The 18,765-nt window shown below is 31.2% G+C and overlaps 1 protein-coding gene across 1 annotated transcript in view; it reads right to left on the reverse strand.

The window, feature by feature from the left end:
• Window positions 1-322: 322 nt before the first annotated feature.
• Window positions 323-18,765, reverse strand: part of Si (sucrase-isomaltase) — a 75,062-nt gene continuing 56,619 nt past the window's right edge. The window contains exons 37-47 of the mRNA XM_047564496.1: window positions 16,296-16,429; window positions 15,309-15,343; window positions 14,991-15,107; window positions 14,474-14,622; window positions 13,212-13,296; window positions 13,065-13,118; window positions 12,349-12,473; window positions 7,754-7,842; window positions 4,942-4,991; window positions 4,598-4,765; window positions 323-391 (exon numbers count right to left, since the gene is read on the reverse strand). Of these exons, the coding sequence (XP_047420452.1) occupies window positions 323-391; window positions 4,598-4,765; window positions 4,942-4,991; window positions 7,754-7,842; window positions 12,349-12,473; window positions 13,065-13,118; window positions 13,212-13,296; window positions 14,474-14,622; window positions 14,991-15,107; window positions 15,309-15,343; window positions 16,296-16,429 (1,075 nt within the window). The remainder of the gene's footprint in view (window positions 392-4,597; window positions 4,766-4,941; window positions 4,992-7,753; window positions 7,843-12,348; window positions 12,474-13,064; window positions 13,119-13,211; window positions 13,297-14,473; window positions 14,623-14,990; window positions 15,108-15,308; window positions 15,344-16,295; window positions 16,430-18,765) is intronic.

Here is an 18,765-nt window from a genome sequence, read left to right on the forward strand (position 1 = left end):
AACTTATAATTACATGTTTCACTTAATTTAAAAATCACATGCTTTAATTATATTCTAGTTACATACACATATTTAATACTATGCTTATTCAGCCTACAACTTCCAAATCCTACTAAACATTTTTAAATAATTGAATACAAACTACATTAATATCAAAAAAAATTAGCATTATTCTTGATGTCCACCATGCAATAATCTTTAGGTAAGTGTTATGAAAATTATATTTTACAGAATGTAAGAAGTCAGTGAAGATGGATATAAGTGCTGTGAAACTTAAATCCAGTATTAATTTCCCCTTGAGAACTTGAATTGATGGCGATCTTCATGACCAGCTGATTTCAAATGGTTCATCAAGGATAACATTGTTATCTGTAAGATCAATATCTAATATCTGAAAAAAATAAAATTGCAAATTATTTAATTAAAACCAGATTTTTGTTCTTTTTTTAAACAAAGATGATTTAATTTATCATGAAACAGGATATACCTTTATTTTTATTTTGATAAATTTTTATTTCAGAGTTGGAAACCATCTCAACAAATCACATTATAAATTATGGAAATGAATTACAGAGAGGCAGAATGTCAAAGACATGAAAATCCAAGAATATTAGGCAATTATCTTGATATCTATTATTTCCATATGATACTTAAATTTGGAGTAATTCATAATTGCACTACATAAACTGCTACACTTCCCTTCCTTAAATGTTATTCAGTCATCCGTACTTTGTTGCATCCATATTTTCTTCACTGGATATAGACTCAATTGGACCATATAGAAGGGGCTAACCGTGAAAATAATCTAAGCAGTTATGGTCAAATAATCATTTGTCATATTTTTATGATATGATGTTCTACTACACCTTATCATTATTGCTTTTTCTCCACTGTGCTTACATGATTCTCTGTGCCTTAGCTTGAAAAGTTTTTATTCAACAATTGAATGGGCAAGTAAAGAAGAATATCAACATTCTCTACTACCTATTACACAAGCACTCAATTAAGGGCTTTATAAAATTTATTCTTCACTTAGGCACAGCAAATTTGGGTCAACTTACCACAGTAGTAGAAGAGTTTAAAAGGAAAAAAAAATACTTAACATTGACTAATCAGTTTTATAATTGATCCATTGTACACAAAAACCTAGACTAGTTCTTTAGTAGCACTTTGTCACTTCCATTTTAGAGATATGTATCATTAGAATTTCTGTTGTATAATAGAGGAAAGTCAGTGCCAAAACAGTTAAATAAATTGCAAAAATAAAATGTCAAGATCTATAATCAGAAATACAATAGCTCACACAAAAATCAACTGGACAAATTTTTTCCTAGGGAAACGTTTTAAAAATTGTATTAATATCGCAATTAAATCTTCCTTTGCATAAAGTCACCACACCTATGCAAAAGGGCAACGTGAGTGTAGAAAGAAATGGACCTTCTTTCCTCTACATCTTTCCTATATGAAGGCTTGAAAAACTATCCACAAATATATTTTTTTCCATTTGAATGCACTTTTAAGCAACTGTTCATGGTTTTTGGTTAAAAGGAATATCTCCTTTTGAAATCATTGGTGAAATGAAACATTATCAAACAATTTCTTCATAGTATTTAAAATTCTTCATGACTATGTTTAGAATACGACCTTTTAAAAATGGCTTCTTTTTCTACCACATTTGTTCAAAATGAAATAATATCCAACACATTAAATATAATTTGTCATTGTTTATTTGACATTGTTTACTTCATTTGACTAAGTTATCAGCTTTAGTTGCCACATTAATAGTAAATAAAGAACAGGAAAACATGTAAGGCAAACTCTTTTTTTTAATCTGACAAAATGATGGACTGTATTACAAAATTCATTTTGAATTGTGATTTACAACCTCTGACTCTTTATTTTGGGAGAACTCATTTCCCTTTGCAAGGAGTTTCTTGGTCTGCCATATAAGACCACAGGACTACATCAATGATTCTGTTACCTTGGAATTTTATAAACCTCAAAATTTTCAAAAGGAAATGAGTGTGAGGTACTAAGTTATTAACATTTATTTTTACTAAGAAAGAACACAATACCAAATTGCAATCTTGGCATATTTTAAAGAAATAAAGGATATTTTAACCACAATGTAGCAAGAAAGACATAATTCCACATCGACTGGGAAATTCAACTTGCCTACAAAACACAGTAATTGTAGGTCAAGTGTTAAATTTCAAGTGGAAGAAACCATCTGATAGGTGCTGTTTAACTCTAACATCCTACGAAATCTATAAAGATCTGAGACAGCCAAAGATACAGACTTTTTAATGTAAGTTGAAATCAACAAATAACTTGCTATTCTATAAGGTCATCTAAAGTGAATAATGGCTAGGTGGTGTTATACAAGATTAAATACAAGAGGCTATGTAGTCACACACAGTTTTAGGAGTGCAGATCTGACCTTAAACTTGGATCAAACATGTATGACATTTAACTATTTTCTAGACTGTATATTGTTTGAAATATACCTTTTCAATTCATAGAGTCATAGAATTTAGAATTGGAAGGAGTTTAAGAGACTATTTTCTTGCTTATTTTTATTTAACTGGAAAGAAAGAGAGGAACTGAAGTCAGTTTTTCAACATAAAAAATCAAATTAATAGAAGCAACTTTACTTCAACATAGGAGTCCTGACTCCTTGTTTCATGTTGGTATTCATCACTTTTATACACCTGTATTCATGAGTGCTAATAGGTAGTTCTATTAATTTTGAAAAAAAATCAAATATATTTTATCTAAGATATATACAAAGTTCAAATGAACACATTTTATTTTTTAAAAAACCCAGAATAGCTAAAGCAATCCTCAGTAGCAAGAGTGAAGCAGGGGGTATTGCAATACCAGATCTTCAACTCTACTACAAAGCAATAGTAACAAAAACGGCATGGTATTGGTACCAAAATAGAAAGGTGGATCAATGGTACAGAATAGAGGACACGGACACAAACCCAAATAAATACAATTTTCTCATACTAGACAAAGGGGCCAAAAATATGCAATGGAGAAAAGATAGCCTCTTCAACAAATGGTGCTGGGAGAATTGGAAATCCATATGCAACAGAATGAAACTAAACCCATATCTCTCACCATGCACAAAACTAAACTCAAAATGGATTAAGGATCTCGGAATCAGACCAGAGACCTTGCATCTTATAGAAGAAAAAGTAGGTCCAGAGCTTCAACATGTCGGCTTAGGACCAGACTTCCTCAACAGGACTCCCATAGCACAAGAAATAAAAGCAAGAATTAATAACTGGGATAGATTCAAACTAAAAAGCTTTCTCTCAGCAAAGGAAACTATCAGCAATGTGAAGAAAGAGCCTACAGAGTGGGAGAAAATCTTTGCCAATCATACTTCAGATAGAGCGCTAATCTCCAGAATCTATAAAGAACTCAAAAAACTCTACACCAAGAATGTAAATAATCCAATTGACAAATGGGCTAAAGAAATGAATAGACACTTCACAGAAGAAGATGTACAAGCAATCAACAAACATATGGAAAAATGTTCAACATCTCTAGTAATAAGAGAAATGCAAATCAAAAACACCCTAAGATTCCATCTCACCCCAATTAGAATGGCGATTATCAAGAATACAACCAACAACAGGTGTTGGCGAGGATGTGGGGAGAAAGGTACACTCTTACATTGCTGGTGGGGCTGCAAATTAGTGCAGCCACTCTGGAAAGCAGTGTGGAGATTCCTTAGAAAACTTGGAATGGAAACACCATTTGACCCAGCTATCCCACTCCTTGGCCTATACCCAAAGGACTTAAAATCAGCATATTACAGAGATACAGCCACATCAATGTTCATAGCTGCTCAGTTCACAATAGCCAGATTGTGGAACCAACCTAGATGTCCTTCAATTGATGAATGGATAAAGAAAATGTGGTATATATATACAATGGAATATTACTCAGCCATAAAGAATGATAAAATTATGGCATTTGCAGGCAAATGGATGAAACTGGAGAATATCATGCTAAGTGAGATAAGCCAATCTCAAAAAACCAAAGGAAGAATGATATCGCTAATAAGTGGATGATGACACATAATGGGGGTGGGAAGGGTTAGTGTTGGGGTTGGAGTTGGGTTTAGGGAGGGGGGCAGGAACGGAGGAAGGAAGGACTGTATAGATGGAGGGGAAGGGTGGGAGGGGAGGGGGGGAAGGGAAAAAATGGCAGAATGAATCAAACAACATTACCCTATGTAAATTTATGATTACACAAATGGTATGCCTTTACGCCATGTACAAATAGAGAAACAACATGTATCCCATTTGTTTACAATAAAAAAAAAAAAAAATTCCAAAACAGTAATAAGCAGATTTAATGTAAATTAATATTGCTATGTCAGAAAAATTATTAAAAAGATGCTATTTTGATTGAAACATCTGAAATGTTTCTAAGGGCAATATAGAATAAAATGGAAGTTTAGTGAATATGAATATTTGAGAAATGTCATAGTTGACTCATAATTATGTTTCTTTAGGCATGAGAAATATAAGAAGTCCATGTAAATGTTTTGAATATCTACATTTTTTAAGTCACTTACCTCTTGGTCTGGCTGATGTTGAAATTTCAGTGGTACTGTATTTCCATTATATATCAAGTTAACCACATTGACCGCGGAATTTCCTTTCCCCCACACATGGATAAATCCAAGCCTCATTTCACTTTTATTTATGTAACCATTTTTTAGTATAGTGCTTGTCAAAGTGGTCTACAAAGGAAAAGAAAAATTTTAAGTCCTTCTTTTGCAAAAAGCAATTAAATTGACACAATGTATTTTATCGTATAGAAAATTATTTGTATATTTAAAGTAAGTGTTTTATATAATAAACAAGGAATGAAACTTCACCCATTCTTTAACAATTGTATATAAAAAATTTTAAATACCTTATTTAAATTAAATTGGACCAAGAAGTATAGGTCTCTTTCATAGGTGTCTGTAGAGAGAGAAAAAAAGTAATACATCTTTAGTTTCTAGAACAGTAACACTAGTATAACTAATTTCCTTTTTTGTTAAAAATGTTATGATATTCTATTTATGTATTTCTAATGAAAGTCAAACTGACAAAGCACAGGATTTTTAATTTATCACTTTGATATTTATTTTATAATAATTTTAGAGCTAACACTTATTAAACACTCTCATTTGTCAGATTATCACTACTACTCCAGAGATATATATTATTTGTTTTTCCATTGTATAATAGAGGAAATTCAGTGCCAAAAAAGTGAAATTAATTGCAAATTTGAAATGACTAATTATTGTCAAGATCTGTAATCAGGATAAATTTCCCTAGACTTCTCTGACTACTCATATATAAAAAACAAAGAAGCATACAGAAAGTGGAAAGTAAGTCAAATGTCTGATTAAAATACATATTGAGATAACATGGAAAAAACAATATATTTTAAATCTACTCTCTAATTACATATGTCAGCATCATATTCACTAATTTAATGAAAAATTAATAAACAAGTTTTTCCCATAATAAAATTGACATTCAGCCACAAACTTTCTTCTCTGAATATAAACTAACAATGTATAACTAATTTAATGTGAATAATGAGTATATTAGTGCCAACATACCTTAAATATTTTAGTCTTAACTTTTAAATGTACATTGTTAGCAGAAATTTTAGCAAAAAGTTTTATTCATAGAATTAAATTAAATGAACAAGAGTGACTAAGAAGATATGAAAAGGTTTGCTAAGTGAGAAGATAACATCTCAGATTTAAGTCAAAGGCACATATATATCTACTTCATTAGTAAACATAGGGCAAATAAAGATATAAATATTATAAAGCTAGAAAGGTTAAGATATGCTTTATTTTTACAAGTTTTAGGATGAGTTAATTTTCATCTATGTTCAGTTTTCTTTGAGAGAATTGTTCTGCAAATTGTACCACAAAATTTGAATGTATTTGTTTAGAAGAAAGAATAATCTCAATTTAGATTGTTGTCCTTCGTGTGGGAGAAAATTTTGGAGATTCTGATCTCATAAATTCAGAAACTAAATATTTTTTGCATACTATAATTGATGTTTAGTCAAGGAGTTTATTTGAAATCTTTATACCTAATTATTTGAAATATACTATGATTAAAAAATAAAATAGGCAGATATAATTGGCCAGAATTATTTTATTCTTGAATAAATAGATCATAAAGATATAATCTCAATTACATTATTAATTTCCAGCAATTAAAAATAAGTCAGACATGAAACTTGAACAGGGCACAGGCCATACTAAGTTTTCATCTGCATCTTAGTATAGTAAGAAAAACTGGGGAAAAACAAATTTAAGACAAGCTTTATCAACATAGATGTTAGAATGAACTCTTAGTTAAGTCATGAATTGTAGAGATGCCAAAGATGTAAATTATGCATACACCAACTTGACACTCCTGGAAAAAATTTTGGCAAATTCAATGTACATACTTCCAGAGGAGAAGGGAAAGAAAGGCTGTGAGCTTTGTAGAACCTCGGTTAACACAGTAAAGAAAGTCAAGGTTCTAAATCAAAGGGTTGTATCTCATAGTGGTTTATTTGTTCACCTTCTAAACCACAAAATGAAGGGGACTTTATACCAATTTTATGATCACTTGTATATATACTTTTTCTTTTCTTTTTTCTTTTTTGGTACTAGGGACTGAACTGAGAAGCACTTAACCACTGAGTTACATATCCATCCCTCTTTATTTTTTTAATTTGAAACATGGTCTCACTAAGTTGCTTAGGGTCTCACTGAATTGTTGAGGCTGCTCTCAAACTTGCAATCTTCTTTTCTCAGCTTCCGGAGTCGCTGGGACTACAGGTGAGCCTCACTCTTTCCTGTGCTAGCATATAATTCTTATGTCAACACTCTTATATGCTTTATTTACTAATTTATTCTTATTTCCTTTGGATGAAGAATATTTACTTAATTGAAAGATGGTACATATCTTTGCTACTAATGAAAATTTATCATCTGTGGACAGTAAATTTAAATTGCAGAAAACTACCCATGAAAGCTCCAACTTCACACAGTTGACAGTTCTTATGACAAAGTTTGTAACAAGAAAATGTTTAGAACTCCATCTGAGAGGGTTGGTACTACTAATGGCAATTATATTTTATATACAGCATAAGAATCTCCTGAGGGAACTTTGCTCAAAGGCAGATTCCTCATTTTCTCCCTAAACTAATAGAATTTGGATGGGCCCCAGAATATGATTTCTTTGTTTGTTTTGTGGTACTAAAGAATGAACCCAGGAGTGCTCTAACACTGATCTTCATCTCCAGACTTTTTACTTTTTATTTTGTGACATCATCTCCTAACTAGGTTGATGAAGCTGGCCTTGAACTTTGGGCCTCCAGAGTCACTGGGATTACATATTTAGTAGCTATGTATTTTAATGTGTACTCAGTATCTATTTTGTGAATGGTACTGTATTAGTTTCTGCCACAGGTAATACCTACTACACAAATCTCTTCAATATTCAGATATTTAATATAGGAGTTAACATTTAAAAAACACAGGAGTCTAACTATTTCTAACTTTGTTTATCCAAGTTGAATCAACCAATTATCAACATCTTTCAGCTTTGTATAAAAGCTTTGTACTTAGCTTCCAAAATATAATAGGTAACAAAAAGTCAAATATGAGAAAACAGGATATGTATGTAATAAATTACATTTATCTACTAAATGGAACACTCACTTATAGTCTCTCCATCATCCCAGAATAGAGATCCTTGTGCCATCTGATCATCATCTGCAGCAACAATGAGCTTCATGAAATTCTTTCGACTACAAAAAAGAAATATATAATTTTATCCATATTTTCAGAATAGTGTGTTTTATATGATGTAAAATCCATAAAAGTATCCAAAAGAGCACAAATATAATAGCAATTAAGGAGAATGCAAACTGATTTAAGCAAATAAAATTAAAGAATTTTTCTGTTTAAAATGAGTTATGAATAATAAACCATAAAATTCTTCATATTTAATATGAAATGTCATACATGTCCTTTTTTTTTTTTTTTTTTTTGAAACAGGGTCTTCCTAAGTAGCTTAGGGCCTCACTATGTTCCTGAGGCTGGACTTGAATTTGCAATCCTTCTGCCTCAACCTCTCATATCATTGCTACTACAGGTATGTGCCATGACACTACAGGTGTGCACCACTATGCCCAGCACTAGCATATAATAACATCTATTTTAACTCATCTGGAGTGGCCTTATTTATAGTAATTACAACAATATAAAGTTTATTGGTAAATTTGTTTTTCTCTCTCTAATCCTGTCATTCACCATTAAGTATTACACTATTAATAGTATTTTTACTCTTTGATGACTTAAGCCTTCTTCATATTTCCATATATAAATCATTCAATTATCACTGGAAATTATTAATAAGAATTTAAAATAACCAGCAAGTTCTATCTATGTTATAGACAACACCTTCCAAGGTGAGGCCTAACTATGAACTAAATACCTACACCTGTGCTCAGTCAGCAACAATTTGTGGGAAGCAACTGGGTTTGAAAGTTTTATGTTGTTAAGGAAGGATTTCCCAGGCAAATTATTTTTCAGTATCTGCCTTTCTAGTCACAAATATTGAAGGATGTATTGTCATGGGAGTCTCCTAAAATAAATAGAATTAAAGCTCAAGTCTTCTCAGTACCTACATACTAGATTTAAAGATTCATAAGTTTCATTGTACTCTGTATGTATTCCTAAGTCCTATATCAGATACACTACATTCCCTTTTTTCTCCATGCACATAGATTAAAAAGAGAGAAAGAGACATAGAACCCAACTTCTTTTATAGCAAATGTGAAGATTCTTCAAGGCAGAAATTATGAATGGTCTCCATGGAGACTTCACTTATCAGTTACAATCATCTTTCTCCCTTTCAAATGATGTCAGAATAGAAATTAGGTTAGGTGGTTCCAGGAGACGTGGCCTGTCAACACATAGGTCACCAAGAGAGTAGTTCAAGTATGAAAAGAGAAGAGAAATAGGAACAGAGTCCTTTAGAATCTGAATGTCTGAGCCAGGTCTATAGGTTTTGGAAATAAAAATTTTTATGGTACAAGAAATTGATTCTTACATCAATCACATGAGACAGAATCATCCTATGTACTTTGGTACAATGGATATGACGGTGAAAGAAAAGACAAGGATAACAGGGAAGAAGACCTGAGGGAAAAGAGGGTCATGGCTAGATGATGAGCAATTCATGGTGATAGATATCTGTGTTGTCCCTCATCTTTACATGGAGTAAGGCCACTAAAAGGCAGGTCTTCTTGCCTTGTAGAAAGCAAGGAACTTAAAAATTTGAAGAAAAAGTGATATTTTTAATGGATATCTACATTTCCATGAGCCTGAAGGAATACTGCAGGACAGATAAAATGAGACAGAGACAGGAAAAAAGAAAGAGAAGTCTTTCAAACAAAGGTGACTTAAAATTAATTAAAAAGTTCATGAGACAAAATATTATTCAGAGCTAAAATGAAATGAGATATAGAGCCAAGAAAAGACATGCAAAAATCTTAAATGTGTACTACTAAGTGAAAAAAGTCAATCTAAAAAGGTTTTTGATGTGATTCTAACAATACGACATTCTGGAAAAAGTAAAACTATGAAGGCAGTAAAAATATCATTGGAATCTTTGTGTTAGAGGATAAATAGGTGGAATTTGAAGGATGTTCAGGGCACTGAAATTACTCAGTATACTATAATGGTTCATACTGGTCATTATACATTTGTCCAAATCCACAGACTACAAAACACCAAGAGAGAAACCTAATATAAACTATGAAATTTGGATGTTAATGATGTGTTCATGTGGATTTATCAATTGTAATGAAGGTAGCACTCTGGTGAAGGAAGTTGATGATAGGAGGAGTTACAATAGTGGGAGGTCTGTGGGAAACCTCTGACATTCCTCTCAATTTTGCTGTGAAAACCTAAAATACCAATGACATTCTTCACAGAACTAGGAAAAAACATTGCTAACATTCATTTGAAAGATTAAAAGACTCAGAATAGTCAAAGCAGTCCTCAGAAGGAAGATTGATACTGTGGCATCACAATACCCAATCTAAAATTACACTGCAGAACTATAGTAAAAAACATACTGACATGAAAACAGACATGAAGACCAGTGGAATAAAAGTAGAAGACATAGAGACAAACCCACATGGAAAATGTCATCTATTCTTGACAAAGGTGCCAAAAACAAACTTTGGAGAAAAGATAACCTTTTTAACAGAAAGTGCTGGGAAAACTGGATATCCATTTGTAGAAGAATAAAACTAGATCATATCCTACCAAAAAAAATCAACTTGAAGTGGATCAAATACCTAGGAATTAACCAAAATCTCTACAACTGTTCAAAAATAAATAAATAAATAAATAAGGTCAACATTGTAACAATTCTAACACATGATATAGGCACTGACTTTCTTAATGAGAATCCTAAAGTTCAAGAAAGAAAATCTAGAATCAATAAGTGGAATGGCATCAAATTAAAAAGTATCTACATAGCAAAGGAAATATTTAGTAGAATAAAGAGTCTAAAGAATGGGGGAAAATTTTGCTTGTTATTCTTCTGAGAGGGGATTAATATACAATATAAAGAACTCAAAAAATTAACACCAGAAAAACAACCCAATAAGCAAATGGACAAATGATTAAAATAGACATTTATCAAAAGAAGAAATACAAGTGGACAACAAATATTTAAAAGAAAACATTCTATATCCTTAGTAATCAGGGAAATACAAATAAAAATTACACTAAAATTTATCTCACTTCATTTAAAATGTCAATCATCAGGAATGCAAATAACAAAAATTGCTAGTAAGTAAAAACATTTGATGGAACTATAAATACACTCACTTTAGAAATCATATGGGAGACTAGGAATAGAATCATCACATGATTCATCTATCTTATTCCTTGGTATTTATTTAAAAATAAATAAATAAAATAAGCATATTATAGTGATAAATAAACAATGTGTATAGCAGACCAATTAAAAATAACCAAATTATGGAATGAGTCTAGGTGCCCATACACAGATGAATGGGTTATAAAATGTGGTATATATACACAATGAAGTTTTATTCAGTTACAAATAAAAAATAATGTCATTTGCTGCTAAGTAGGTGAACTGCAGAATATGATTCTAAGTGAAATAAGATAGACTCAGAAAGTCAAGAGTCAAAAGTATTCTCTCATATTTGAAAGCTAGAGAGAATTTAAAAAGGGAATAAAAAATTATTTCATGAATGTAGAAGGGAGACCAATAGCTTAGAAAAAAGGGGATTGAGAAGGAGGAAAGAGAGGAAGGCATGGGAAGTTCTGGGACACAAAATGTACCAGACTATGATATGTACACATCTGAATACAATTATAATGCACTAATTAAGAATAATAACAATAATAATTATAATAGGAGGAGGAGGAGGATCTGTAGAGTAAAGCAAGTGAATCAGGGATACGAAGGAGTGAGGGAAAGGGAATGGGATGGAGAAAGATCCATCAAATCATTGTGTGCATCTATATGGCATAATGATTTCCACCATTTTATAAAATTATAATGCACCAATAAGACAATATATAATAAATTAAAATAATTTAAATTAAAAAGATAGTGTGGGAAAATACTTCAAAGAAAGATGCATTTTCAAGTCTGTGTATAGAAATATCATTCGCCTGAATTGTTGTCAGATTTATTCATGTTTAATTAGATGATTTTATTATTTTGACTGTGTACTGATGATTTAAAATTATTGAGCTTTAAATTTTTTTCATTTGCCACTCTGGAAAGCAGTGTGGAGATTCCTCATTTGACAATAACAATAAAAATGTAATCAGCACTGGAAGAACAGGAGTAGATTTTTAAAAATTATAACCATTGTTATTTATTGTTCAGTATAATAAAGATAATGTCTCTCTTTGAAGGATGGATAGGTTTGCTTATAGCCCATTATAAAATATTAGATTCCCTTAAACTTGGGCTTCCTTAGATGTGACACAAAATTGCCGCATGTGCAACATTTGCATGGTCCACTTTATGTCACCCAGATGGGACTTGAGAAACAAGGAAAACTGAAGTTTATGTAAAGTTTTCTGTTTCATGCTATGATATCATTAATAAAGATCTTCCTGACTCAGCATCCATGACAACACAGCAGGCAATCTTGGCTTGCAGGTCAGAGAAAAAATCTCAGAACCTTCCTGACATTTCTAGCAAGATATATCACAAAATGTAATCAGAGTTCTGAAAACAGTTAACTTACCTATAAAATGTGTTTTGAGCAGGCTCTTGGCATGGTAGGATGTAACCACCTCTAACATGCAGATTTATTTTATCCCAGGGAGTTGGAAATTGATTCTGTTGTCCTCTTAAACCTATATCTTGACCCTGGAAATGAAAGAGATGAAAAGAATAACAATAGGAACAATAAATAGATCATCAGCAGTTTTGGTACTTGAGGACATACATTTATAAACTCAAATAATATGATTTCCAGGTTAAACATTAACAAAAATGTTTATTCAAGAAATCATGTTGTTTAAAGCACACCCACAGTTCATAGTTAAATAGGGTCCTCTCCAAAGTAATTTATAACTATTTGTTTTTGTGGAGTTCATATGCAGAACACGTGTAGATTTAGAAAGATCACAAAAGCTGTTCCTGACTTTCCATGTATATTATCCCTGGAAGGATCTCATTACCTTTAATGATTGTTTTGCATAACCAATGAAGGACAAGACCTTTATGTAAGTATTGTTCAATTTTCGTGTTTATTAGCTGAAAGAAATCAATGACTACATAACAAACTATAGCAGAAAAAAATAACCCTCCTTTACTGTGTGTTAATTTGATTCAGCTATAGTTTCAGGATATATTCTATTCTTTTTAAGTGGAAAGTAAACACACTTCATTGGTTACATCAGTGTACCAATACCCATTTCTGCTTAGTCAATCTCTCTGAATTTTTAAAATACTTACTGTATGGTAGTCAAACCACCGAGCATTAGGAATATAGCCTTCTACAGTGTCATACTGGAATTTAAAGTAAATATATAATCATTAAAAACATAAACTAAAGAAAAAAAAATCTTTTGTAAACAAAATAAAATATGTGGTGGGACTTACAGGATCCAATACAGGGGTAACCAAAAATGCTGGCCCCCACAAGAATTGCCTGTATATATTCCAAGTTGGCCTTTCCTCAAAGAACCTTGACAAAACAATTACAAGTAATTAAATTAAATTACATAATCTTATCTCTACTGAATACCATAAAATGTTTATTCAAATTACATTTTGTAGAATAGACTTTAGTGGATTCAAATGAAAAACAAACTATAAAAATACTAGAAACAATTCCAACACTTGGAATTCAACATGCAGCAGTACATACTTTTATGAGGCAACTGCAACTATCACTAAATATCCTGACATAATGCAGAAAATGTGATGAAATATAAGACCATCTGAATGAGAAAACACCTTGGAAGAGAAGTCATGCAGGTAGAAATATTAACTTTGCCTAGAATATGATCAAAAAACTAGGAAGCAAAACTAAGAGCACCCTGGAAGATAACCATAAAAGAGACTTGACTTATGCTGTCAGGTTGTTGATGTGTAAACTTTGAAAAGAATTTGCTTATCCTATATAAACTAGAACTCTCCCATCATGGTTTACAATGCATAAAGATTCCTTTGTATCTCAGTAGATGTCTGCATTTGAGATATAAATGGCAATAAAATACAAATCTATCTTACATGCTGAGAATAGCGCTTATTAAAATGTTCATGCTTCTGTTGTTGTTGTCATTGAATTGTGAGTTTGTTTTTTTGTAATATTTACAACAAGAATCAGAATTTGCCTTAAAAGTGAGGACAAGCAGAAATGTTTGCAACAATGCTCCTTGAAGGAAAGGAATTTTCTAAGATTTGTCATATATCATATAGAGCTCTAATGGTTAAATCCAAAACATAATTCTTAGGAGAATGTGTAAGGTATTCTAGGGTACCTGGTCAGTTAATCTCCAGGAAGAATTGGGATACTCTTCAGTCAGACATATTTGGTAGACTTACTTTATAATTAAGACTGAATTAAATCATAAGAGATAATGATTTTCTCCAAGAAATTCTGAAAATATGCAATGTCATTCTTTATGTAAAGCATTTAGAATTATGCCCATTATAAAATAGCTATTTCTAAAACCAAAATAATTTGTGTTTCATTTATTTATGGCTCATCTTACTCTATTAGTAGATGTATTGATAAAATTATTTTGTTAACCTAAAATCTCTAATTAAAATAGCAACAAAAAAGTTGCCTATAAGATTATTCATTAAATGAAATTAACGTTATCTCTTTGTGGTAGGAAAAAAAAATTTACACTTACTCGTGCAAAAGAGGTCGGATAACAGTGCCACCATGAGCATGGATTTCATGCATTTGTGTATAAAAATAGGGCAGTAAAGTGTATCTAATATCTAGAACGCTTTTTGACATCGCAGCAAAAGTTTCATTCCAAGAAACAGGATCTTGTCTCTGAAACAAAGCAAAGTGAAACTGTCATAATTCCTTATCCCTGCGTAAATCATAATATTCAAATACATATTTGGACAATAAAAGTAGAAGATTATTTTGATTCACTGTGATAAACTATCTTCACCCAAACTTTATGTAATAATATTTTAACATATAATAAAGAGATAAGGTATAGTATTCATATTTAAGTAAGAAAAGTGCAAATTAAACTTATCACTTGATTTAGGTTAGAGGAACATACACAAAGGGTAGTTCACATTTTAATAGATGACAACAAATATGTTGTCAATTACTATGATCGTTAGTCTATGCAAAAATCTAAGGTTCATTAAAGGAAAGAGTTTGAAGTAAATGTGACAATGACATACTCTAGTAAAGGCAATGTTGTGATTTCTGGAGTATGGATAAAATGCTCCGAGTTGCATCCAGCGGGCACAGAGATGATATTCAGAATTGTTGAAGAAACCACAGATGTCTGCTCCAGTCTAAAAGATATTGTTATATATAACTTATTTTGAAAGGTCTGTGTTTTTTAATATTTTCAGCTTCTGAAAATAAGAGGAGGGGTGGGGATATAGCTCAGTTGGTAGACTGCTTGTCTTGCATGCACAAGGCTCTGGGTTCGATCTCCAACACCACACACACACACAAAAAAAAATGAAAATAAGAGGAATAGATCTACTTACATATGATATTCCAAAAAGACTAAATTCCATCATACCTAAAAATTAGGAAAATAAATCTTAGAAAATCATTTTCAGATTTTAATATTTTACTCATATTAATGAAGACACTCTCTAATGTCAGTCTCCAACTAAATGAATCTTTTTCAGATTATTAATATACTTTTCTGTCTTATAATATTCTTGCATTTTTTTACTTTACAGTATAAAGGATGATTAGAAATAGACATTATAAGCTTCCATGTTTGCAATGACATATTCAGAGTACTAATTTTTTATGAAGACCTTATGGAGAAAGAAGAAAGTTTGAGGGTTTTCAATTTTTTAAAGTTTCCAGTTTCATTTTTTAAATTAAAAAGGATGTTTCTGCAATTATTTTACCCTAATTCTTGTCCTTTAAAACAAAATGAATTACCCTTATTCAATGAAATCTCTAAGAAATGCTGAAATAAAATAGAACACATATGTTTTCCCAGATCTTTGTTAAAGAAATATTTCTAAAGAGTCTTCCTTGAACCTATGATTAGTGAAAAATTTGTAAGACTAGACACAAAACACACAATGATAATGTCCTATTTACCAGTTATCTGAATATTATCTGAATCCTCTTTCAAAATTTAGTTAGACATATTTCATTCTTGAGCACTTTCAGTGATTCTTATTGCCTAGAACCTAGCATTTCTACCCATTTCTTTCTTAGCTGTAGAGGTTATCTTTCCCAGTTCCTGCCTTTTTCAACAAAGAAACTGAAAACAAAAAGGATGAAATTATTTTCTCAAAATAAGCTCTCTGATGTCATTAATTTTTACATAACACCCTTGTTCCTATTTCTTGGACTATTGCCCCTTTCAGGATTCTCTGTGCCATCAAATCTGATGCCAAAAGCATAATCCTAAGGATTTAAAAAGTCTAGGAACTATCACCAACAAAAGTGAACACTTAATAAAGTAAATAAAAAAAAAAAAGATAAAGATGCTGATTCTCTCATACCAATGATTGATTTGTCCAAATTGTCCCATTGTGCATAGTTGTCTCCAAGCCAGTGTCCACCCCATCTTCCACTAGTTGGATATGTGGAACGAGAAATTATAATCCCTCTTTTGCCAGTTGTCTTCTGCAATGCTCTAATACAGAGGAAGAAGTATTTTGAGTCTTATAGTAAGGCATTTTCTTCAAATAATTTATGACCACTTTATGGAAAATATGTATTTCATTTATGGAGTTTATGTTGTCTTTGAGTACAACTAGCTCTTCAACTGAGCCTTCTCTCACTGTACAGTAAAATCCTCACAGGTATGAAGGACTTCTTTATTTTTTGGTGGGAGTGGGGTGGTTGACAGTTGTTGGGGATCAAACAGGGTCTAATGTATGCCATGCAAGTTCTCTGTCACTGAGCCTGAGTCAGTGTTAGGTTCCTTCTTCCTTTCCAACATTTACAAGATCAACGTGCAGATATTCAGTGGACTTTGTATATTTGTTCAGTGAATGAAAATCAACCAATACCTTAATCTACTACTTAATCAAGTGGAACATTTTTATTTTATTTCGATGTATTAGTTTTTTAAAAAGGTCTAGGCTCTAATTATTGATCACTCCAACTCTTCTCAATTATAATTTCTCAACACTTAATGTACAAATTACAGAGAATTCCTGCTAAAATACTCTGATTTAAGGGGTAGTTTAAGGAAAGTAAGTTTTTAATCGGTCTCAAAAAAATTTCAAATTTCCAGCATAGAATCTATCTCATCAATAAAATGGATTGTAAAAATGAGCTAATATTTTTTTTCTTTTCTACACTGCTCAGTCTTCATGGAGGGATTTTAATGGCATGCATTTTTAAACATTCTAAATTTAAGAAGAATGCAAGAATATACTATTTTTTACTATCTGCATTTTCCCCTATTTCAGTTATAACTGTATAACATTTCATTATAAGAATATAAAAATAGGAAACAATTCACTATGATATTATAAGTGAAGTTTATTGTTGTAGTACTCAAGAAAAACTTTATCAGTAAGAAATACAGTGATATTTCATGAGAATATACCTCAAACACCTAATTAGACAGACTTTACTATAGACTAATATTATTTACTATAGACTAATATTATTTGTTTATATGTTTGTTGACATTTAACAGGAGATAATTGTGTATACACACATGTAGAATAAAATAATATATAATCAACCTAAACTTCTACACAAAATATATTTCTGAGATATTTAATTACCAAACAAAATTAATTTTATTTAACTAATGGAAAAAATTATAAGAGAAGGGTTTTCCCAAATTCTTTGTTTGTTCACATTTGAGGAATATATTTTTCTGAAGAATTTTTTTATTTTTGCTGAATGTATTACTTTGGCAAAAATTATCTACTGCTGCTTTAAATTAATAACCAAATAAATTCCTTCTCAGATAACTGATTGAGAAAGATTAGGCTTTAAAAGTTGTCACAATATTTGGGTGCAGTGGTGCAGGCCTATAATCCCAGTGACTTGGGAGGTTGAGGCTGGAGAATCACAAGTTCAAAGCCAGCCTCAGTGAAGGCAAGGCACTAAGTAACTTATTTGTTCTTTTTACCTATCTAAAAAAAAAAAAATTGATTTTCCTTAATATCTTCATGTATGAACTTCTTAGAAATTTGCCTACATCTACCTAGACCATCTTTACACAATTTTGATAGTTGTAGTGGGATAATGATTCATTCATAAATTTCCTCAGCATCCAGAATATGTCAGAAATCATGCTAGACAATGTAATATGTTGAAAAAGTTTAATTTATTATCCTTGATAGAAACAACTGTTTTTTCAATTTATCTTAAATGACATATTTTCATGTTAAATTCATAATTTTGCTAAGGAGATCATCAATCAATTCTTAATATTTTTAATATCTATAATTTTAACTAAAGTAACTTTAATTAAAGATAATACTTGTGCCATGATGTTATTGCACAGTAGGACTAAAAAAGAATAATGTTTTTCCCAGTAAAAAAGTATTTTGAAAACAAGTCTGTTCACTCTTAAAATGATTTAGAGTCTTTACTGGGGAATGTCATGGGCCAGTCTGTGTGGGGTAGTCAAGTAATAATTTCTTACTTAGTTTGCCCCTTTTGGATTGAATGAATTAGATGGGTGGAAAAAGTAAGGCAAACGTATTTATTAGCAAGTAAGTGATTTTATTCATACTTTTAAATTCCAAATGTTTTTTATTCTATTACTAACATGGGTAATATACTAGAATAGTTATTTTCAAAGCTGATGCTCATTAGAATCATCTTGAGACTTGTTAAAATACAGGGGCTTTGGTTATAGAAGAGATTAATAAAATCATCATTTTTAAAAAATCTCTAGGTGGCTACAATGTGTAGTCAAGATCCAGTGACCCAGAGCTATACTGTCTTCTAACATGGTGATGATGAGACACTGATAATTTCATATTTAATTATTTAGTA

This window comes from Sciurus carolinensis, chromosome 9 (assembly GCF_902686445.1).
Source record: "Sciurus carolinensis chromosome 9, mSciCar1.2, whole genome shotgun sequence".
In the NCBI taxonomy this organism is placed as follows: domain Eukaryota; kingdom Metazoa; phylum Chordata; class Mammalia; order Rodentia; family Sciuridae; genus Sciurus; species Sciurus carolinensis.